This window comes from Sphaeramia orbicularis, chromosome 14 (genome assembly GCF_902148855.1).
Source record: "Sphaeramia orbicularis chromosome 14, fSphaOr1.1, whole genome shotgun sequence".
NCBI lineage: Eukaryota > Metazoa > Chordata > Actinopteri > Kurtiformes > Apogonidae > Sphaeramia > Sphaeramia orbicularis.
The window spans coordinates 30995888-31018960 of NC_043970.1; the positions used below are offsets into that span (position 1 = coordinate 30995888).

The following is a 23073-nucleotide window of genomic DNA, read 5'->3' on the forward strand; positions in this document are numbered from 1 at the left end:
CAGGAGGCACATCCCAGAGCTGGATCCTCCTCCTACCAGGCCTACTTTTACAACAATTCTGGTAATAGTTTGCATTGCATTACACAGAAAGGTTATGAATGGTGTGACTGTGGGCTGTGGAGGAAAGATGAGTAAAGTGTAGCGAGGAAACGAGCTGAGGTTTTTTTTTTTTTTTTTTTTTTTTTTTCTCACTTAAGTCCAGGAAGTTCGAAACAGCTACGTTTGCAAAACCAGTGAGGAGCAGTGGATGGAAAGGGAAAAAGAAAAAAAAAAAATACTCGGTTAACCTTTGAACCATCTTCCTTTGTCCTCAGAAGAAGAAATCACAAGACAGACGCTCGTATAATTTCACGAATGACAAACCTAACGGTGAGCTGGAGCTGCGAGTTTGGCTGTTTTTTTTTTTTGTTTTTTTTTTTTTGTGGTAGATTTCAGTTAAACAGAGGAAAATATTGAGCTAAACGGGAAAAACAGAAGCTGGATTTGCTTGTGTTGGTGCATATACTTTTCTTAGTGGTAACTTGACTTTTTGTGAAATTTGTCTGAGTTGTTTTGCATCCTGCTCTAGTTGGAAAGTATCTGTGCTGATAAAGCATGCTGATTTATAGCAGATAAATAATAAAAGCATGTGTGTTTCTTAGAGAGATTGATTAGATGTATTAGTGTTTTTGTCTTATTTTCTTCTATATTGCATTGCAGCAATTGTATCAGGACATAAGAAGTTGATATGTCTTATTTTCTTTGCACACTTTTTTCATTTTGCAGGGATTTAAAGTTCAGGATAAACAGAGAAGAAAGACACTTGCAGTATGTCCTCTGTCCTTTTCCATCCAGGATCAGATTCAGGTGTGAACGGGTAAGAGAAAGTCTGATCTTTAACCCTTTCATGTATAGTTGTCACTACAGTTGACAGTTATTCTACAGCTGTTGTATTGTATATTCATGGATTTTGTTGTTTTAGTTCCATACCATCTAACACACTGGGTGCTCATGTATCATCCCATACACTGACATTCATACCATTACTGTAACTTTGCTGTTCTTGATAAACCTGATCTGTAGTAACATGGCTGAGTGTAAAGTAATTGCTTATTTTTATTTGACTGTAATTAACAACAAAAGCTTTTTTTTTCATATTCATGAAGTGAGTAATGACTAGTATTAGAATATGCTAAAATGTGAGAAAACAACAAATTAGTAGCATTAAAAATGTTTTTCTTTCATACTTTTCACACAGTATATTAGTAAATACATGTTTCTTTGCATCAAAAATTAAACGCATGGTGTCCAGCTGAGTGGACATTTTTGCAACTCCATGAAAAATAGGTTCATAAAAAATGTTTCAATTGCATTGTTTTTTTAATGCCTAAAGAGAAATACAAACACTCAGGGAAAAAAAATCTTGATTAAGTATCTCATAATTCATGCATGAAAGGGTTAATGACAAGGATTCTAGTCTGACCAGTTGAGGTATTTATGTTGTTGGTTTTTTTTTTTTAATTTGGTAGGAATGTTGCAAAGATGGAAGATGCCAAAGTGGAGATCGATGATGGAAAGGAGGAGAGTGTGGATCCTGACACAATGTACCAGTACGTCCATACGGCTCAGTTTGTGTGTTTAAAACATGTCATTCACAAGCCCTTTCATTATGAGTGTTACCTGTTTACTTCCTTTGCAGTAATATTCGGAAGAAGATCTCCCCTTTTGTCATGTCTTTTGGATTTCGGTGAGTGTCTATTAGGGCTGAACGATATGGACAAAATTTCATATCTCGATATTCATGCCAGATATCTCGATATCAATACGATACGGTCTGACTACAGGTTTGGTGAAAACCAAGTATTTTTCAGAAAAATGCAAACATCATAATACAAAAGAATGTGGAAAGTGCAGTTTTAATAAGAACTCACTGCCAGTCATCAACATTAACATAAGGTATGAGTAAATAAATTACAAATCAAACATTTTGCTACAGCTCTGCTTTACCAATAAATAACAAATATATGCAGCAGCTGGTGGAAGGTGAAACATTGAAAGTGCATTGAAGTGCAAATATTATATTCTACTAAAGACAACAGAACTGTTTGCAGAAAATGCATTTGCTACTCACAGAACAGAGGTAGTTACAGCACAACTTCTGCAGATTCTTTGCCAGGAACACTAGCTTGTTAACCATGTCTGGCTTCAGACAGGACCTCTCACAACTCACAATGTTGCCTGATGCACTAAAGATTCTCTCTGAGGGAGAGCTGGTGGTCTGCATGCACAAGTATTTTCTTGCCATGTTGCTAAGCCGGGGAAAGTTGACTTTGTGAGTTCTCCACCACAGAAGGGGGTCCTCTTCATTGTCAGTTGTGGAGGACTGCATGTAGGCGCTCAGCTCAGCTGCTATGGCAGTAGTGGGATTGATATATCGTTGCTTTTTCGATATTAATATCTTGAATGTTCATATCTAGATACAGCTACGATAACGATGTATCTTTCAGCCCTAGCGTCTATCATGGTTAAACTAAAGCTGTAATATAATGGTTTGTTTGTGATGTTATCTTAAGTTTATGTCTTCCTCCTCAGAGTGTTTGGAGTGGTGCTCATCGTAGTGGACATTATGCTGGTGATTGTGGACCTTTCTCTGCCACAAAGGAGCAGAGATGTTGGAAATGCATTGGAGGCCGTGTCCCTCATCATTTCTTTCTTCTTCCTTTTTGACGTCCTCCTGCGAGTCTATGTGGAAGGGTGAGTAGAAAATACATTTAACTGTGTTCAGCCACTCCCACATGCTCACAAATCATCATCCAGTCAATAAATACCTTTGTTTAAGACCACAATGTTCAGTGTTCCTGCTGACAGCAATGATTTTTGACTGATTTCTTGCAGTGTATTACAAGCTGGATCTGATATTGTTAAATAGCTCCTTTTGTTCAGCTCATCACTGCTTTGTGAAAGTGTGGGTGAGAGTTGTTGAAAGGAATGATGCAAACATTCAAGATTCCAGTGTCAGCAGAAACAAAGGCTGTCATTCTGATTAGCAGTTAAACAGGAAACTATAAAGAGGAAGTTGGACAGGAAATGTATGCCATGCCATAGCCCAGTGTTTTTCAACCGTGGGGTTGCCTGGAATTCAAATGGGGTCGCCTGAAGTTTCTAGTAATTGATTAAAAAAACAAAAAAAACACCTTACTAATAAAACATATATGGTGAGTTGAGAGAGACAATCACAATACATAAACAGGAAAAGCACTTGAAGAGTGCAGACCTCCACCAAGACAGATCTGCACCCCCCCCCGATCATCACCAAAATTTACTCATTTCTTCCTTGTGCCTGTATCAACATTTCCTGAAAATTTCATGAAAATCCATCCATAACTTTTTGAGTTATCCTGCTAACAAACAAACAAACACGCAAACACAAAGCAAAGCGATCACAATACCTCCTGGCAGAGGTGAAGACATGACAAACTGTGAAGCTGAAACTGAGGCACTGTGGTACTGTTCATCTTTCAAATGTTCATTGTGGTCGGTTTCAGAGGCTGCAGCTCTTTCATAATTTATAGTTTGAATTCTTGTTTGTTCAGTATTAATTGTCAGCCTTGTAAATCCAAGCTGGACTGACTGTACATGTACCAAGGAAAATAAGATTCTCACTTTGTGCAGTAATCTCCACCTGGCTTTTCTGCCTCTATCCATAATAACATACATTATATAGACTAAATGTCATCTAAAATTAATGTTTATTTGCAACATAGTATAATGAACTATTACATGATCAAAAACAAATTAATTTTAGAAAAAAAAAAGTCTCCATTTTGAATGTCTGGGGTCGCCAGAAATTTGTGAAGTTAAAATGGGGTCACGAGCTTAAAAAGGTTGGGAACCAGTGCCATAGCCTGTCCATGGAAATGTAATGACTAGCACTACCAGTGCACTAAAGACAATTTAGTCTTTGCACATTAAGAATAATCATGCAGTGGGATCTCTAAATCTAATCTTGCCTTCTCTTCAGCAGCATCCTTAACCCATAAAGACCCAGTGCTACTTTTATGGCACTTCCCAAATGGATTTGTCTTTCTATTTAACCTTTCTTAAGTGATTTATCACCATTTATTCTAATATTATCCTCTGAATTTTTTGCACTTTTTCAATGAAAATGAGGCATTTTCCTATATTTGATTTACAGATCCTGTAGTTTAATTATCATTCTGATATTACATTTGCGGGTAATTATATCAAATAAAGAGAAAACTTAAGAAAAAGTGACTTATACAGTAAAATATATAAGTAACTGAATGTAAAAACAAGCATCTCCAACAACTGTGGTTTTACTGCTGAATCAGTGTTGTAGAACAGGGGTCACCAACCCTGGTCCTCAATCTACTATCCTGTATGTTTTAGATGGTTCCATCTTCCAACACACCTGATTCAAATGATAAGCCTATCATCAAGCTCTGCAGAAGTCTGATAATGATCGTCAGGTGTGATGGAAGAGGGAAACATCTAAAACATGCAGGATAGGAGATCTCAAGGACCAGGGCTGTAGAAGAAGACAGTGTTTCAACGTTCACTACGGAGCCCCTGAACCTCCAAATGGGTCATATCTGATGACCATGAAAAGATGACAAACTGTATTTTGCACCAATTATTTACATGGATTGATAGGATTAGAGGATCAACAGGCATTAAACATTTGACATGAGTAGATTGTTTGGGTCTTTATGAGTTAATGTAGTAACTTTTCTCTGTTGCACATGGCTTTTCTCTTGTGTTTAACAGGTTTAAAGTGTACTTCAGCTCTAAGCTGAACATCCTCGATGCATGTGTTGTGGTAGTCACACTGGTGGTCACAATGATCTACACCTTCACCGACCTGTCAGGAAACAGTCTTATTCCCAGGTACGCCGCTTTCCCTTTTCAAACCCGCAGAGTTGTTCAGTGTTGATGAGATGTGTTTTTTCACATTGAGTATATGTTTCTGTCATTTGTTTCTCATCAGGGTGGTGACATTCCTGCGTTCCTTGAGGATAATTATCCTTGTGAGGGTTTTCAGATTGGCAGCTCAAAAGAAAGAGCTGGAAAAGGTCACGAGGAGGATGGTAAGGATGCACCATTAAAGAATATCCAATCCATTTTTATTTATGATGCACAAATGTAAACAAACACAGAGGTTTCCAAAGTGCTGTACAGTAAAATAAATGCAAAAAAAATATAATAAAAGATAAAATACTAAGATAAAACATACTAAATAAATAAATTGACTGTCCACCCCAGATAAAATATCTGTGCACATAAAATCAATATCCTCTGCGAAATAAAAAAAACATAAATATATAGTCAGTAGGATATTCCCACAGAGACATTTAGAATGACTGGATACTTTTAGATAGGTTTGAAATCAGAGAATGTTTTCTAATCTCTATCTTTTTTTTTTTTTGTAGGTTTCTGAAAATAAGCGGAGATATCAGAAGGATGGATTTGACCTGGACCTTACATATGTCACAGGTAGGAACCACTATATAATATGTGCGTGTCATAAAGTCCATATAAAAACCGTCATTTAAGGGTGTGTTTATCTTTACAAACCTGCAGACCGTATCATCGCCATGTCTTTCCCCTCCTCCGGGAAACAGTCCTTCTATAGGAATCCAATTAAGGCAAGCAAGAAATGCCCTGGCTTTACCCTCACGCATGAATCTATTTATATATGCAATAAGATGATTTATTTTGAGGTTGCGTAACAAGCACTGCCTTCATAAAATAGACGAACTTACGAGTACAGATATCTTCATATTTTTTGGTCTCTTTCCTTCCTCTGTGCAGGAGGTGGCGAGGTTCCTAGACACTAAACATGACGGTCACTATAAAGTTTACAATCTGTGCAGTAAGAGAACACTTCCTCTTATTATAAGACTACAATTATTAAATGTAGCCCTATATAAACCATTCTAATCTATATAAATAATTTGTTTTCCAGGTGAGAAAGGCTATGATCCTCAGTTCTTCCACTACAGGGTGGAGCGGGTGTTTATAGATGACCACAATGTTCCCTCCTTGGAGTGAGTAACAGCAGTTATTTAGGCCAGTGTTTTAATGCTTCATTCATTCATTGCAGCAGTTCATTGTATACCTTACCTATCTCTCTGTATATATCATATATGCAGACCTGAATTTAGAGTTACGTACGGATCCACAGACCAGAGGGGGTGGGGAGTGGGTTAATTCTGTACGAGTTCATATAGAACAGGGGTGTCAAACTCATTTTAGTTCAGGGGCCACATACAGCCTAATATGATATGTAGTGGGCCAGACCAGTAAAATAATAGGATAAAAACTTATAAATAATATCAACTCTAAAGTTTTCTCTATGCTTTTGAGTGGAAAAAAGTAACATCTCGTAATGAAAATGTTTACATCTACGAACTGTACTTGAACATAACAGAAAAATATATGAACAACCTGAAAATTCTTAAGAAAAATAAGTGCAATTTTAACAATATTACACCTTAGTTTATCATTTATGTATGTGCATCACAACTTACAGATCACAGTGGATCTACGAATACACACAACATTTAGTAACAGGCAGAATATTGGTACAATTCCACATACTTCTCTTAAGACATTTCAGGCTGTTCTTATTTGTTCAGGTTCTTCATATTTTTGTGGGTCCATTCTGTACGAGTTCACATATAACAGAGGTGTCAAACTCATTTTAGTTCAGGGGCCACATATAGCCTAATATGATATGTTGTGGGCCAGACCAGTAAAATAATAGGATAAAAACTCATAAATAATATCAACTCCAAATTTTTTCCTATGTTTTTGAGTAGAAAAAGTAACCTCCATGTATCTCTCTCTCTCTCTCTCTCTCTCTCTCGCTCTCGCTCTCGCTCTCGCTCTCGCTCTCTCTCTCGCAACCGTACAGGACGTACACCTGCAGGCACCAATGTAACATGTTCAACTGCCTCTTTAGGTTGTGTTTTACAGTCTGAGTTGCCCATTTGTCATAAATCCTCTCCCATGTTTGTGTGATGGGCCCTTATCCACAGTCCTGAAACTTAATTAGACCATTTCCCACAGCACATGTGTGGCCGTCACAGAAAATTAAATGATTCACGTTTTTGTAGTTTGCATTACAGATGAATGTTCAACTGTTCGACATGTAGTAGGACCTACTGTTAACTTAAAAAAGCCTGTTGATTGCTTGTTTTTTCATGATTAACACCCTCCCCGTGTTTTTTTTTGACAAATCGCACCCTGTATTTATGTATGCATTTGAAGATTCTTTTTTTGAAGATTGAAGGCTTTTATATCAAAAGCTGAGAAAATGGAGGAAAAAGTGACTTTTTCACTAAAATATGTCATTCACTGAGCATAAATTAAGTGTCTCCATCCACTGTCTCTTATCAAACTCCATGGGTTTTACTGGTGAATCAATGTTGTAGAAGATGACAGTTTTTCCATGGTAACTACGGAGCCTCTGAACGTCCAAATGGGTCAAATCTGATGACCATGAAAGGAGGAAAAACTGCATTTTACACCAATTACACTGGGCTACAAAAAATGTTTTTTGCAGAATGGCAAGGTTACTGTACATCTGTGTGGAAATGCACAAACTCATATTCTTGGGGAGAATTCAATTGGAAATGCTTGATTAGATTTTTCATTACTCCTAAACAAAAAGGCCACTGTTGCGGGGAGGAGCCTAAGTGCTGGAGACAGTGTGGAAGCCAAGATGCCAATCACTGGCACATATTCTGGGACTGCCCAAAAATAAAACAATTTTGGAAGGATATACACAAAAATATATAACATATACTTAATGTTACCTTACCTTTTGAATTTGCCACCTTAATTATGGGAAAGACTGAAATTTTAGTGAACAATGCCTACTTGTATAGAATTTTAATAACTGCTGGCAAAAAGGCTGTGACCAGGCACTGGCTCCAACCTGAACCACCTAATCTGGAAAAATGGGTCAATATTGTGAATTAAATTTACCAGATGGAAAGACTAACCTTCTCCCTTCGATTACAAATGAACAAATTTTCTAATCTATGGTCAAAGTGGATATTTTTTGTTTACACTTACCAAACACAATCTGTTGGAACCCTAAATGTACAAGAAATGACAATATAATGACAAAGTATCTGGAATTATGTTTTTTGTGTAATTAATTAATTAATTCTACTTTTCATATTTTATTTATTTATTTTTTTCTTTAGAGAGAGGAGGTCAAAGTCTCTTGGTCTTTCGTATGTTTTCTTTATGTAACAATGCGTTCATTGTTCAATTGTTTTGTTTATTAACAAAAAAAAAAGAAAAACTGAAATGTTGAGAATGGAAAGTTTGGTCATTGGTCACATACTTGTTATGTGACCACAATGTAATTTAAATGTATATTGAACTTTTCTCAATATTTCTAAATAAAAATCTGGGGAAAAAAAAAAAAAAGTTTTTTGCAAGTTGTCTAGGTTTTTTCAACTGAATTAGGACCATTTTGCACCGCTAAATCCAAAAATGACATCTGTTTTTCTTAATCAGGTCAGGGTTTTTTGTTAATTTGATTTTGAAAAATTTGATCTTCTCACAATCTGCGCCCAAACTTTATCTTGGTCACCAAGTTTAATACCAAAATAAGATTGGTAAGCACACTTTATGAAACTTGTGACTTGATTCCTGTTAGGTACAATGGTGTATTCACCGCAGATGTAGCAGAATACATCAGGCTTATTTTTGCAAGATCTTCTAGTCGAAGCCATTTCATTCACCTGTAATATTAAAAAAAACATTAATCATAAATTGGCAAAAGTAAAATCTTCAGAACTCGTTTATTGCAAGAAATATGAAAGAATTTTGTATCATATGATGTGAAAATGCCCATAAATGTAAGCAAAAATGTTAAAAAGCCAATATGTAGCATAGTTCAGAAAGTTGACCTGATTGAGCAAAATTAATGTGATTTTTGGATTCAGCACACCAAAATGATCCTAAATCAGCTCAAAAAACTTAAACAATAACTTTGTTGATGACCAGTGTTATTTACATGTTTTGATAGGATTAGTGGATCAACAGTGATTTTAACTTTTTATATCAGTAAATGATTTTGGTTAACAGTGGATGTTTGGGTCTTTATGGATTAATCCCATTTTTCCTGTCAGTCATAATGTTATGACTGATCAGTGTAATGTTCCACTGTCTTGCAGGGACATGCTGAAATACACAGCAAACGTAAGGGAGTGGATGTCTGCAGATCCAAAGAACATCATTGCTATTCACTGTAAAGGAGGGAAAGGTGATGGCAAAGATATGGAGTTGTTTCACTGCCACTTAGGGAATGATTTAAGTTGAAAACTGTGTGACATGCATAACAACTCTGTCGTCTTCCTGTTGGATATTCTACAGGACGCACAGGTACTATGGTGTGCACCTGGCTGATCGACAGTGACCAGTTTGAGAATGCACAGGTAGGTCCCTCTTCTTCTAAGTTTATGAGACAACTAACCAATGTGTAACTTAAATTACCCTCCTGATGTTTATGTTGTGCTTCTCTACCAGGACAGTCTGGATTATTTCGGTGAGAGGAGGACAGACAAGAGTCGCAGCTCTAAATTTCAAGGAGTGGAGACCCCCTCACAGGTAAAAAGGAGCCTCTTGGAAGGCAACTATTCAACACCAAAATATTTATTTAATAATTGTGTCTGTTTAGAACTGGACATAGTCACTGGTATGTCACAAGATTATAGTTATACTTTGACACCACTTGCTTTCCTTCAGAGTAAGAGATGTGCAGTGACTTGTACTGCAACCAAAACACATTTTCAAAGTTGCTGCACTTCCATTTGGTAAAATTTAAAAAAATCAAGAACAATATTTAATTCCAGGACTGTTCAAAGTCTTAGGCAGCCATTATTGTTGTTGTCTGAGTATAACTATGACCACATATACGCATGTCTCAGTCTTTGTAGGAATATATGTACAACTTGAATATACAGTAAATATGTGAACAGCATTAAAAAAAAAAAAAAAAGATGCATTTTTTAGAAAAAAAAAAAAAAAGATTCTGAATATTGTAGAAGCTATATGGGCTCATCTGGACAGAGAAAAGGATAAAACACCAAGAAAGCCTCTGGAACATTCTGAGAGTGTGTAATATAATACAAGATTATTTAAGAAAACATCCAGACATTCGACCCAAGAGAGTTGAAGATTTACTGAATCCAAATCACACTAATACTGACTTTACCTGAAGTTATTTATTATTTATTATTTACTTGTGTGTGTGAGTTTCAATACTGCACTCATTTCCTGCATATTTCTTATTATAAATAAAGACATAGGCCCATTACAACCCTGCAAAAATAACAAAGCTAAAGGCTGTTTAAGACTTTTACACAGTCCTGTAAGTCACCCAGTTTTCACACTTTCAAAATTGATTAATAGATCATATTTATTTATCTAAAATGTATAACAGTTATTTTTGTCTGTCTTAAATATTGTAGTAATAATGTCTATGCTGCTCTCTTAGCCAGGTCACTCTTAGATTAGAATATATTTCAGAATCAGAATACTATATTAATCCCGGGGTGGAGATTTTTTGGGGGGGGGGGGGGGGGGGGGGGGGGGGGGGGGTAAAATCTCAATGAGCATTTCACCTGGTTAAATAAAAGACCATTATTTACAACGACTGAAATGAACATTATCATAATATAGGAAATCAGTGTTACTGGGAAGTCTGGTGAGCTGTAGATGTGATATGTAATATTTTTGTTTGTGACACAAAAACTACTGCAGCAGGACCCTGCACAGTTTAATGGAAAAAAAAAAACTGTTTTAATTTCCATTTGTAATTTTTTAAATGATTCTAACATGTCATCTCGACAGAAGGGACACTGAATCATATAACGATCTCAGGTAGTGTGTTACAGTTGTTTTATTTGTTGTGAACTATAGAGCAGGTACGTGGGCTACTATGAGATCATGAAGACTAAGTTCAACCGACAGCTGCCTCCATCAAAAAGCCTGAAGATCAAGAGCATACGCATCCACTCAATAGCAGGTAAATCTGGGAAAAATCTCAAAAATTTGTCAATTTGTGTATCGGTTTGTCCTGTTAATTCTTTTATTTTCTTTTTGTGTAAAGGTGTGGGCAAAGGTGATGGCAGTGATCTCAGGGTGAAGATAATAGTACGGAAGGAGCTGGTTTTTCAGTGTGTGTGCGCCAAGCAGGAGAACTGCACTGTAAGTCAGATTTAATACACCAGGGCTGTCAAACATACAGCCTGTACAGGGTGGGGAAGCAAAATTTACAATATTTTGAGGCAGGGATTGAAAGACAGTGTATGACCAGTTAGTTTATTGAAAGTCATGAGAATTTATTTGCCACAAGAAAATTTACATAATAGAAAATGTTTTTATTCTATGTGTCCTCCTTCTTTCTCAATAACTGCCTTCACACGCTTCCTGAAAGTTGCGCAAGTGTTCCTCAAATATTCGGGTGACAACTTCTCCCATTCTTCTTTAATAGTATCTTCCAGACTTTCTCGTAATAGTTTTGCTCATAGTCATTCTCTTCTTTACATTATAAACAGTCTTTATGGACACTCCAACTAGTTTTGAAATCTCCTTTGGTGTGACGAGTGCATTCAGCAAATCACACACTCTTTGACGTTTGCTTTCCTGATTACTCATATGGGCAAAAGTTTCTGAAAATGTATGGATAATAATGTTAAGTATGATTATGACATCAATATATGTTTGGTTTCAAAACAATTGACGTAGTGCCTGCTGAGAAAAAACAACTAAATGTTCATTGTAAATTTTGCTTCCCCACCCTGTATGTGCAAATCCAGCCTGAAAAAAGGGTCCAATCCAGCCCCTGGGATGAATTTGTGATATTATTACGTTAATATGAGATATCAACAGTCAAAGGTGTCAAAATCATTTTAGTTCAGGGGCTACATACAGACCAGTTCAATCTCAAGTGGGACGGACCAGTAAAATACTATCATAATAACATACAGTCGAGGAAAAAAATATTAGACCTCCCTTGTTTTCTTCAATTTCTTGTTCATTTTAATGCCTGGTACAACTAAAGGTAGATTTGTTTGGACAAATATAATGATAACAAAAATTGCTCATAAGAGTTTAATTTCAGAGCTGATATCTAGACATTTTCCATGTTTTCTTGATAATAACCAAAATCACTTAAGTTCTTACATCAATATCCATGGCATTGTACTGACAAAAACAGTGCATTTAGGTATTCCATGTTTTCTTTTCTGTTTTAGTCACATGATACACACAGGTGTTAGAACTTGATTGCATAACCATTGTTTCTGATGACTTTTGATGGTCTAATAATTTTTTCCATGACTGTATAAATAATGACAACTCCAAAATATTTTCATTGTTTTAGTGTAAAAAAAAGGAAAATTACATGAAAGTGTTTACATTTACAAACTATCCTTTCACAAAAAATGTGAATAACCTGAACAAATATGAACAACCTGAAGTTAAGTCAGTGCAATTTTAACAATATTCTGTCTGTTACTAAAAGTTCTGTGCCTTCTGTAGATCCACTGTGATCTGTGTGTTGCACATGTGTAAATGATAATCTAAAGTGTAATTGTGTTAAAATTAGACTTATTTTTCTTAAGAAATTTCAGATTGTTCAGGTTATTCAAATTTTTTAAAGGGTAGATTTCAGATGTTAATATTTTCATAATGTAATTTTACTATTTTCACTGTAAAAGGTAGATTAGAGACATTATTTTTTTTTTTTTTCTGGTCTGACCCACTTGAGGCCATACTGGGCTGTATGTGGCCCCCGTTTCCTATACCACAGTTTCGTTTGTAAAAGGTCATTGTCTCTCCATTCCTCTCTGTAGTTTAACTTTTCATAAAAGCCCATCTAGAGACCGGTGCTGCAAACTAGCTTTTGCTATAAGCACTATGATGCATGCATGGGATAGCTGTGTTACAGTAGGTCTATGTCTTTTGTATCTGTCCCTATCAAATAAACCAAATAAATAAATAAAAACTAAAATAAGTTTAACATCCCTGAATTACACACACTCATCAAGTCTTATATAATGCAGTTAACTGATCTTCCTGGTTGTTTTTAGGTATTTCCAGATGTGGGCAGTAATGCAGCAGTCATCAGTCTACAAAATGGGCCTGTGGTGGAAGGAGATGTGAAAGTCATGTTTGAGTCAAGCGCTGTGAGTGTGTGTGTGTGTGTGTGTGTGTGTGTGTGTGTGTATATATATATATATATATATATATATATATATATATATATATATATATATATATATATATATATATATATATATATATATATATATATATATATAAAAAAGAGGAAAGCTCGGTTAAACTTTAACATTACAATGGTTGGAGTTGTTTCGTACACTGATTTGTTCTTTTTTTTCTTTTAGGGTCTGCCCAAAGGATATGAAGACGTACCATTCTACTTCTGGTTCAACACCTCCTTCATAGAGAATAACAAGTACGTTTCTTTTCATTTCTTTCGTAAAAGCTCGCTCTGTTTCCTTGAAGAAGATATGTATTAGGGCTGCGCAATATTGGAAAAAACTGACATTGCGATTTTTTTTTTTTTTTTTTTTAAACCCTGCGATATGAAAAAATATTATCCATTATCCATGATTATTTTTCACTATAATGAAATAGTTCTATAGTTCCAGTGGTCTGAGAGGAAACAAGAGTTCTACCCACTTCTCTGGATTCTGTTTTGTTTTTTGCTGTAAAAAAAAAAAACACCCTATGATGCAGGTTCTGGCCAATCATAGAAGTGTTCAGACAAGTAGGTGGGTTAATATATGATTGACAGCTACTTTTACTAATCAGAGTCCATCAGATGTGACCTAAATGTGATTCTGCTGCTTTACTATAAGCTTGGAAACATGACTTTGCTTGAAACAGTGTCAGGTTATATAGGACTCTGTTGGGTCTCTGTAAACTTGATTTGATTTTGATTTGAATTGATTTGATTTGAATTGATAAAGCACTTTGTGACTCTGTCTGTGAAAAGTGCTCTATAAATAAAATTTACTTACTTATATTTATATTTAAGCTCATGATTTCTACTAAAAGGAGAACATCACAGAAGGAAGAGTTTTATTTTCCTTTTTTTTTTTTTACCTTGAAACTTGCCATCATGACCTATTTTAAGCATAATGTTGAAGTAGTAATGTAATTTAAAGAGATTACCTTTTCCACTTTTTTGTGCTTGTCCTGTTGGGAATTGAAAATAAACATTTCTTACAGCAAAAAAAAAAAAAAAAAAAAAAAAAAGGAAAAAATACTCTGGAGGATAGAATAGCTGTGTGGTGCCGACGTAAATGGTCAAACAAATTAGTTGTTTCCTCTCGTTGTGCCGGCAGTGCCTTGCATCTGTTGGCACAGAACATGTTTCAGTATCATCCTTCTTGTAGCCGAAATAATTCCAGATACGGACACTTTTCTTTTTGGCACCAAGTCTTCATTTTCAGTGATTTTTCTCTTGTTTGTTGCTCATTTTTTAATGTTGTTACCAGCGACCCATGTGCAGGGGTGTGGTCTGCTTCGGCACACAAATTTAGAAGGATTGCGATTGGTGGATCATTGTGCGCAGTGTGTGTCAGGTACCCAGGATGAAATTAAATGAAAACATGTTGAGTTCATTTGCCTCTTATATTGTACGACCTGCGATGTGACTATTGCACATACATACACCGCGATGCCGATGCTCAAACAATATATTGTGCAGCTCTAATATGTATAGTCATTGAATTTCAGTAAGGATTGTGTGTTTATCTTATTTGTCTGTTTTTCTTCACAGGCTGTTTCTTCCCAGAGAAGAGCTGGACAACCCACACAAAGCCAAGACCTGGAACCTGTACAAGGAGGACTTTGGCGTCACTATGTCCTTCTCAGATCCCTAATAAAAGCCCTTTAGAAAGATAAGGAGGAGGTGGTTCTTCACAGGTTCAACAAATCTGTAACAGTTTAAAATATGACTGATCATGAACCGCTAACGTGAAAAAAAAAAAACATGTATAAATTTAGACCTTTCAGATGTGATCACAGACTGCACAGTGAGCATGACACTAAAATTAAAGATGTTGTGAATTTCAGCATGTTGTATTAACTCGTACAGAACACAAAACGCAGGATATGAGCCAAGATCTATGAAAATAATTTGCTAAACTAGTTATATTGGATTAAAACCTTGCAGTACAATTACTCTTCTAATCTTATGAGAAGATATGGTTTGTGGACAGAGGACACACACTACAAGTCAGTACTGTGAATAGGGATGAAGAAACTACAAACATTTCCAGAAATTAACTGATTTTTGTGAATGTATCCTCCTTTAATTACCTATTTTTCTGATGCATCTTTGTAGTTGTGGCTGCTACTGCGTATTAACAGGCGAGTGTTTGACTTGACCAAAGTAGAAACCACAAACACAGGATGTTGAATGAGAAACCAAAATATCTACAGCTCATAAAAGGTACAAAAAAAAAAAAAACCTCACACAGCACTGGGCTGAACTTGTTCTTTTAGAAGCAGCTATATTCTAATTTACTGCTTAACTGATTAAATTCACTGTAAATCTATCATTACTTACAAACATAAGAGTGCATTAATGTGTTTAAATTGGTATTAAGTTTACCACTTTTTGGTCAAAGAAAGTTACTTGAATGTTGACACCAAAGGTATTAATGTGATTTCAAATTTACTATCACTTTAAAAGATAATCAAGCAACAAATAAATTGGCAAACCTTACCAAAGCAGTTTGTTTAATCATCTTTTTCTTCAGAGTGAACACAACTACTTGACAAGTGATCCCATATTTTATTCACAATTTATACATCTTCATTAAATTATTGCTGAATTTACAAGTTGAATTACTTGTCACAGTAATTAATACTAGATGGATCATGAGCTGAAAACCATCTCATCTTTGTCAAATTTGAGTCTATTGAACACATTCTCTGCAAAGCCTCAAAATGAACTATCCAGTGAACTAAAGTGCAAACAGAAGAAAACCTCTGAGAAATACTGATTTCTTAAGGTGAATGGGTCTGCACACATGTAGATACAGGATACCAGCTGGTCTGTAGCACTACATGTAAGCAGCTTTAATGATGCAGGGCTGTTGTTAAAGGTAGATACATGTCTTCACATGAATTCCCTGATAAAAAGGCACCTAGAGCAGTAAAGCTACATAAAAACAAACATGCTGTTCAAATCTTGTTCAGCTTTGATCACACCAAGTCACACATGCATTTCCAGTAAACATAACACCATTTTCAACAGTTGTTTTTCACAAGTGGCATTGCAACACTACCTGACAAACCCAAGGTCTGAGTGAAGTCTTTGCGTAAATGTAACTGACAACACAAGGCAGCTCAGACCTCTTTGGTCTCATTACAATCCTGTAACAACAGAAAAACCATTTGGCTTGATTTCATATTTGGTCACATTGCTTTTTTTTCCCCTCTCCCAGTCTGTTCAAGTCCAAGCAACCTCAGGTTAACAGAGGGTTGTTCTGGCTGCCCGGACCATGTTTCCCTTAAAATCATTGAGGAGGTCACACTGTTCGAGCTCATCATAACGTCCGCTTCGCAGAAAGCAGAGCGTGGCAGTTTTGCAGGTCTCTTTGCAGGGTTCTGACACATGACCTTTATGTTTCAAGTACCAGAACTTCTGGAAGACCCTGTCATCTTTTAGAAAGGTCTGCATCAGCCCATCCCAGTCAGAGGGGAACAGACTAGACAGGCCATAGGCTTCTTTGGCGCTGTATAGAAGTGTCCATTTGGGGTCCGTTTGAGGGCTCCAGGGAGCCTGTGGACTGTGGTTTGCCTCTGTGAGGTTGAGGATGTAGGTCTCATGGTCAAGCACCAGTCGAGTGCTCTTTGGGTAATTCCCATCCACATAATAGACACGGTAACCTGGAAAAAAAACAACAAAACCCTTTTTGTATCTTTTTATAACTAACAATTTTGTTTTCTCTCAAGTCTGTTGGGATTAGCAAAATACAGTCCTCCTCCCTTAGGATCAGAACAGATACCTGATGCCCTTACCTGGGTTAAGGTTACATAGGTGGTGACACTGGGAGCAATGAATGCTACTCCCAGTGGACGGCTCATGGTTTCCTCATCATAAAACATCTGAAACTCATCCCAGTGTGTATGACCAAAAAACTGTCCAGTGATTGTACTTTCATATCTGTAGAATAAAAAAGGACAAGCATAGAAACAATCCCAATAAAACTGGTTAGTCAGTTTCAAACTGTCACATTTCCCGGACCTTGACCTTGAAAAACATAAAACCTGCATATTCATCAACTAAACCAGATGAAAACCACAGACATCTGATTTAGCTATGTAAATAAGAAAACAAGGAAGTAAAACGAATGTTAACTGACGCATTAAGCCTAGCAGCCACTCTACACTTTACTACAACCTTTGCTCAATGTATTACACATGCAAATTGTCATTTAGGCTTAAATAAGCCCAGAGTAGCATTCCCTACCTGTTGACAATGTGATAGTAGTTCCAGCTCCAGCTGTCTAGACATAGGCCTGGTGGAATGTGACCAATGATATGCACCTAAATAAGAGAGAATATACACACATCATTTTAAGTGACAGAAGGGAAGTAAAATCCATTACTTCCATCCTGTAAAAAAGAAGCTGAGGCTAACCCTCAGTGTTCTATCAGCTGTACGTGCTTCCACACCATCCTCACTACTGTGTATTGTTTTCTCTATTCACCTTCTCCCCCTTGTCTTCACTCATCTGGAGAACCTGGACAAGCCACTGCAGTTGATTGGCAGGATCGGTAGAGTTGACCATCAGCCAGAAGTTCTCTCGTGCACAGAAGTTCATGTTGAGAGAGACAACCCTCAAACCAGACTGAATTTCCACAGTGTAAAAACCGCCGTATCTGAAATTCCAAAAAAAAAGTCCATGGAAGTGCACAGTAACGCGAATAGTAGGATGTGAAAGAGAGAAAATGAAATGGGATCATCGGACCTAGGTGCAGTTCCTTTAATGAGTATAGTCTTACCCAGCACAGAATAAATAACACACAATAACTAAATCTTACATTTGGATATTGTAGATACAAAGAAATACTACAAAATTAGCTGAAACCTTAAAGACTTCAAAGCCTGCTCTGGCAACCATGGTGCCCATTCCTCAGCCATTGTGTTGTAGAGCCAGGCAGAAGATCTGTTGCCATGAACAAAGGGTGGAGGAAAGCTGTTCACCGGTGTACTCTCGTGGTTTCCTATAGCAGGGTAAACTGTCACATTAGGTCCCAGGTGTCTGAAAAGAAGACAGCAGGAGAGCAGTCAATAGGTCAGTGTCATCCATGTTATCAATACACTGTAAAAGTCACATAGCTACATGAGAAAGGATGCAGCGTCAGTAGGTATATTCTCATTTTCAATTCCCATTCTCCCATTTTCAATTCATGTATTGCGTATCATTTCCGTCCTCAGCCTCATCTCGGTCGTACCCACACTTACACAAAGGTTAATACTGTAGCAAATACACACATTGGATTTTGCCGTTATGTCAGTAACTGTACTGTCCTCTTAAAAAGACTGGGGAATAAAATGCTAATTCTTGCGATCTAATTTTCATTATTGTCATAATCTTGAAAAATAATAATTACCAAGCTTTAAGGTTATATTGTCATGTAAAAAGCAACAAGAATATTTCAGTGTTCTGTTTTTTTTTTACTTAATGTGGGAATGTATATTTGGATGTAAAACAAATATTTTATCACAACAGGTATGAATGTTCTTCCAACCTAGTGCCATGCTCTCACCATAAACAATAGTTTAGAAAACTACAAACAATTCTCCTTTAATATTACAAGTGCTTCCATCTCAATAATAAAAATAACTGTCTGGTTTCCTCACCCTTCACTCATAACCAAATATCAGCCTTTAAAGAGGGATAATTGTCCTCATTTCCCAGCCCTACATTCCAACTCAATAAAAAAGTAATACTCTTATCTTCACCTAAATACTGCAACTTTAATTGTAAACTTTTTTTCAAAAAATATTTTCTTAAAATTACTTGTGGATGAGCCTGGAGATGACTGTGAGTTCAGAAAGCTGCTGTTTTCTGGTTTGGGACCAAACATTGTGTGCTGGTATGTCTCCTGTCCAGTAGACCCAGTCCCAGGGTCCAGTTTTCGCAGCATTTTCCAGGAGATTCTCTACTGTTCTTAGAGGCAGGTCACATTTACTGTAGGTTCCCCAGTACCCAGCCTCCCTTCGCCGCCAGCTGGGAGAGCCTGAGTCTTTCCGACAACACAGTGGATCCTTGCAGTCTGCAGCGCTGCCGGCTTCATACTCCTGTCAGTGGAAAACACAGTGTTTAATGAAGGGTTTGATCACAACTAGAATTACAGGTACAAAAACTATAATAACATTATTATGCCTAGGCTATATTTCACTTTTGTTATTACGGTGACACTTGATCCCACTCACTTGATCCCAGTGGATGTCTGTGAGAAACAAGACCCTGCTCTGTGGAGAACCAGGTTTAGGAGGAGAGGGTGGCGTGACTGGGGGCTTGGGGACTTTCGGTAGTGTGACGTTCCAGGGTGCATAGATGTCAAATTTGCCACAAGAGGGGCCAACCAACAGTGCACATGCTTCAGAAGGCCATAGCAGGGACTCCTGCAGGACCCGAATAAAGTCATCCCTGAACAGCTCTGTTATTTCACGACACACCAGCTCATCAGCCAGATGGAGTCGGATACACGCTTCACCAACTGCATGGGCCACTCGCTCTTCATTTGCGTTACTCTGTTAGAGGTAACAAAAAGGCAGAAAAATCAGAGAAGAGGTATATAACCTCAAACTTCCTTAAAACAAAATTTCTATTATATAAGCAGTTTTCTTTAGGACGCACGCAACAGAGTAATACTCAAGGTCAAGAAACGGATCATATGATCCAAGTGTTTCTACCACATTGTGCTGAATCAATGATAAATCCACAGTTTTTAAGATCAACTGTCATATGTTGCATGCAACTGGAAATGTAAACTTCTATACAGTGGCATGAAAAAAGTGGGAATTAGTCATGAGATCTGAATCAAATTTACAATTATTGACAAAGAAAAGGTTCTTAACCAAATACCACATAAACTATATCATGTCTTTACTGAACACAGCTATTTCATATTCATAGTGCTGCTGGAAGTAGTATGTGAAGCATTAAGCTAAAGAATCTAAAGAGAGCTGATTGGAAAGTTGAGTTAGCATATCTGCATACCTGAAGTCTGATCAATGAAATTACATTTGAGCCAAGTATAGAGCTACTTTGACTTATTAAAAGATTTGCATAACTCTCTGGGGACTCTGGTTTCCTCCACCGCCCAAAAACATGCACTTAATAGGGTGAGTGATCTTTATAAACTGTATGTGTCAATGTGACTGTTGTTCATCTGCTGTACATCAGCTTGCGATGAACTGTGACACATCCAGGGTGTGGCCCACACTCACCCAAAGGCAGCCGGGACTGGCTCTACAACCCCTGCAACCAGGATTGCACACCAGGATTAAGTAGTTCAGAAAATGAATGGATGAAAGGGGTTAAAAAGTAATGTCAAAAACTTTGGGTATTCACCACATTTAGACAAACCATCTACAAATGGAGACGATTTAGTACTGTGGTTACTCTGATGCCCAGCAAAGTTGATTCCAGGGGTAGAATGCAGAATGCTCAGTACTTTTTTCCCCAGCAGCACTATGAATGTTTAATATCTGTGTTTAACAATGTCATGAAATATTAGAATGGTTTGTGTATTAGGTTAAGGACATTGTGTCTGTCTGTATTTGTGACACAGAAGCAGATCAGATCATATTATATGACCAATTCAAGCAGAAAACTAGGAAATTTCAAAGGGTTCACATCCTTTTTCTTACCACTGTACAGAGCAATGTATGAATAGAATTAGAAACCTGGTCACACAACAAAATGACATACATGTTAAAAAAGGGGCATTACTTCTAAAAGTAATTAACATACACTGCTGGTCAAAAGTTTTAGAACACCCCAATTTTTCCAGTTTTGTATTGAAATTCAAGCAGTTTAAGTCCAACACACTACTTTCTGCAGTACAATACTGTTCAAGTAATGCTCACAACGGTATTGTACCAAAGTGTGTTCCAACACTACTTTTATGCAGACGAAGGGGGTTGGAAGGAATTAAGAAACGTTGGGAAACCTGTAGGAATTGGTAGCTCCACCTTTCGAGGCTTGATCAACCTCCATTGCTGCAGAACTGCTTTAAGTAACTGCTTTAAGTTGTTAACCCATTTCTTGTTCACTGAAAAAGGCCTTTTTGTATAATTCTGAAATGTACATTATTTTTCAGTTTTCTTTAGCCTTACCTTTTTTTTTTTTTTTTTTACCTCTGGCAGTTCACCGCTTACCTTTGTACCATTTCAAGCTGTTCATTGGACTTGAACTGCTTGAATTTCAATACAAAACTGAAAAAATTGGGGTGTTCTAAAACTTTTGACCAGTAGTGTATATTTTTTGGGTGTATATGGATTACAATCAGGATTTTGTTTGTTACAGTTGTTCAATTTTTGCATGACTCTTTGTGCTACCTTAAAGGTTTGCAATGACTGTGTATTTTTACCGTCACCATGCAAACTGTATGATTCCAGGAAGATAGCTGGTGCCATGCAAGAGCTAAAAGGGATCTAAGTAAACAACCAACCAACAACCTCAAGTAACACTGTCAGATCAAATTATCCTAGGTGTACTAGTAAGTATACTACCATTAGTGTTATTGGGTTGACTTATTAATATTAAATGAAGTAAAGAACAGGTATTTTACTTATCTTTAGGAAGAAAAGCAGTTGGATTATGTCTGAGCAGTGACTTTTTTTAGTAGAGCAGGTTTTTCACAATACATAATGCAACTTGTTTAGTAAGACTTTACCAGGAGGGCGATGTCGACGATGGTGAAGACAGCTTTGCATATCGGACAGGTAGCATTTCTCCAGTCAAATCTGACATTTAGATGACTCAGGTGGTCCACCAGTCTGGCCTGCTGAGGGCTCTGTGCTGGGAAACACGAGCCAAATGCTAGGAGCACTGTGAAGGTTATCAACCCGAGGACAGTAGCGAAGGGAGCCCCATGGTCCAGACGGTCAACTCTGCGTGGGACAAGAACAAAACCAGGGTGTAAGAGGAGCCGAAGAAAAGACATGCAACACTCCACGTACAGAAAAAAATGACTAACTCGCACCCACAATTAGAAAACACTGAGCACGAGACATCCGGAAACAACCGGCTAAAAAGAGTAGTGTTAGCTAGCTAGCAACAACTGTACCTCCAAACAAAAGATGTCTTCTCAGGACACAGAGGTGAGCAGAGACACGCCAGGACACCTATGGCAGCTTCGAAATCACTTCCATAAACCGTATAGTATAGTGTTACCGGGCTGACAGAATCTTGATGTTGTCCTAAGCGGGTTCACACAGCTGTGTTATGATGCGCCTGTCCCCGTTCTGTCTTATGAGAAACACCGAGTCAGGTGACTGGTCATGTGACTAAAGTTTTTCCCCCTTCCCTTGAACAAAACACCAGACGGTTTCTGTCATTTTACCCCGAAACACTCAACCAAAGTATTCACTGATCTAAAGCACTAATCCTATCAATCCTATTTATACTCATGTTTTTATTTCCTTTATACCCATACTGTATATTTACTACACTTAGTTCCCTTCTATATAGATTTGCATACTGTTAACTTTAACCCAGTGTTTTTCAACCATGGGGTCGGGACCCCACGTAGGGTCGCCTGGAAATCAAATGGGGTCACCTGAAATTTCTAGTAATGGAGGGTATGCACGTGACGTCACCACTAGCGGAAGTCACTGCGGTTCTGCCCACTGAGTGGCAGAAAGAGGGAGGTGAGTAGCGGCTTTGGCTTGAATACTGCGAAAACTTTAGAACAATCTAAAAAATGGGGAAGAGCTGTTGTGCCACTGATCGCACAAATAGGTTTAAAAAGCACTCGGAGCTA

The 23073-nt window shown here is 37.2% G+C and overlaps 2 protein-coding genes across 3 annotated transcripts; one reads left to right on the top strand and one right to left on the bottom strand.

Annotated features, from left to right (window-relative positions):
- Positions 1-200: 200 nt before the first annotated feature.
- Positions 201-16380, top strand: tpte (transmembrane phosphatase with tensin homology). 2 transcript variants are annotated; one of them, XM_030154370.1, is made up of 19 exons: positions 201-369; positions 766-856; positions 1509-1589; positions 1679-1726; positions 2572-2733; positions 4768-4887; positions 4988-5087; positions 5430-5493; positions 5581-5645; positions 5812-5872; positions 5966-6047; positions 9198-9286; positions 9397-9458; positions 9550-9630; positions 10945-11050; positions 11135-11232; positions 13119-13214; positions 13434-13504; positions 14837-16380. In XM_030154370.1, exons 2-19 carry the CDS (start codon positions 810-812, stop codon positions 14937-14939), a joined length of 1536 nt encoding a protein of 511 aa, XP_030010230.1. In that variant the 5' UTR covers positions 201-369; positions 766-809; the 3' UTR covers positions 14940-16380. The 2 variants fall into 2 exon arrangements, with proteins under 2 accessions (XP_030010230.1, XP_030010231.1); XM_030154371.1 differs by lacking the exon at positions 201-369 and adding an exon at positions 467-516.
- A 232-nt stretch (positions 16381-16612) lies between these two features.
- smpd1 (sphingomyelin phosphodiesterase 1) lies at positions 16613-22520 on the bottom strand (the record flags this gene model as incomplete). The annotated part of the gene is made up of 9 exons (XM_030153488.1): positions 16613-16956; positions 17089-17233; positions 17540-17616; positions 17781-17952; positions 18162-18335; positions 19098-19378; positions 19514-19834; positions 21985-22201; positions 22378-22520. Coding segments are annotated over 9 exons (1740 nt in total), but the record flags the coding sequence as incomplete, so codon positions are not given.
- Between the last annotated feature and the right edge of the window lie 553 nt (positions 22521-23073).

Bases quoted from the DNA above. Each gene is read 5' to 3' on its own strand.
- tpte (XM_030154370.1), top strand. From the start codon at position 810: ATGTCCTCTGTCCTTTTCCATCCAGGATCAGATTCAGGTGTGAACGG. The intron at 2,734-4,767 runs GTGAGTAGAAAA...TGTGTTTAACAG, and splicing joins CTGCGAGTCTATGTGGAAGG to GTTTAAAGTGTACTTCAGCT. The intron at 5,646-5,811 runs GCAAGCAAGAAA...TCCTCTGTGCAG, and splicing joins TCTATAGGAATCCAATTAAG to GAGGTGGCGAGGTTCCTAGA.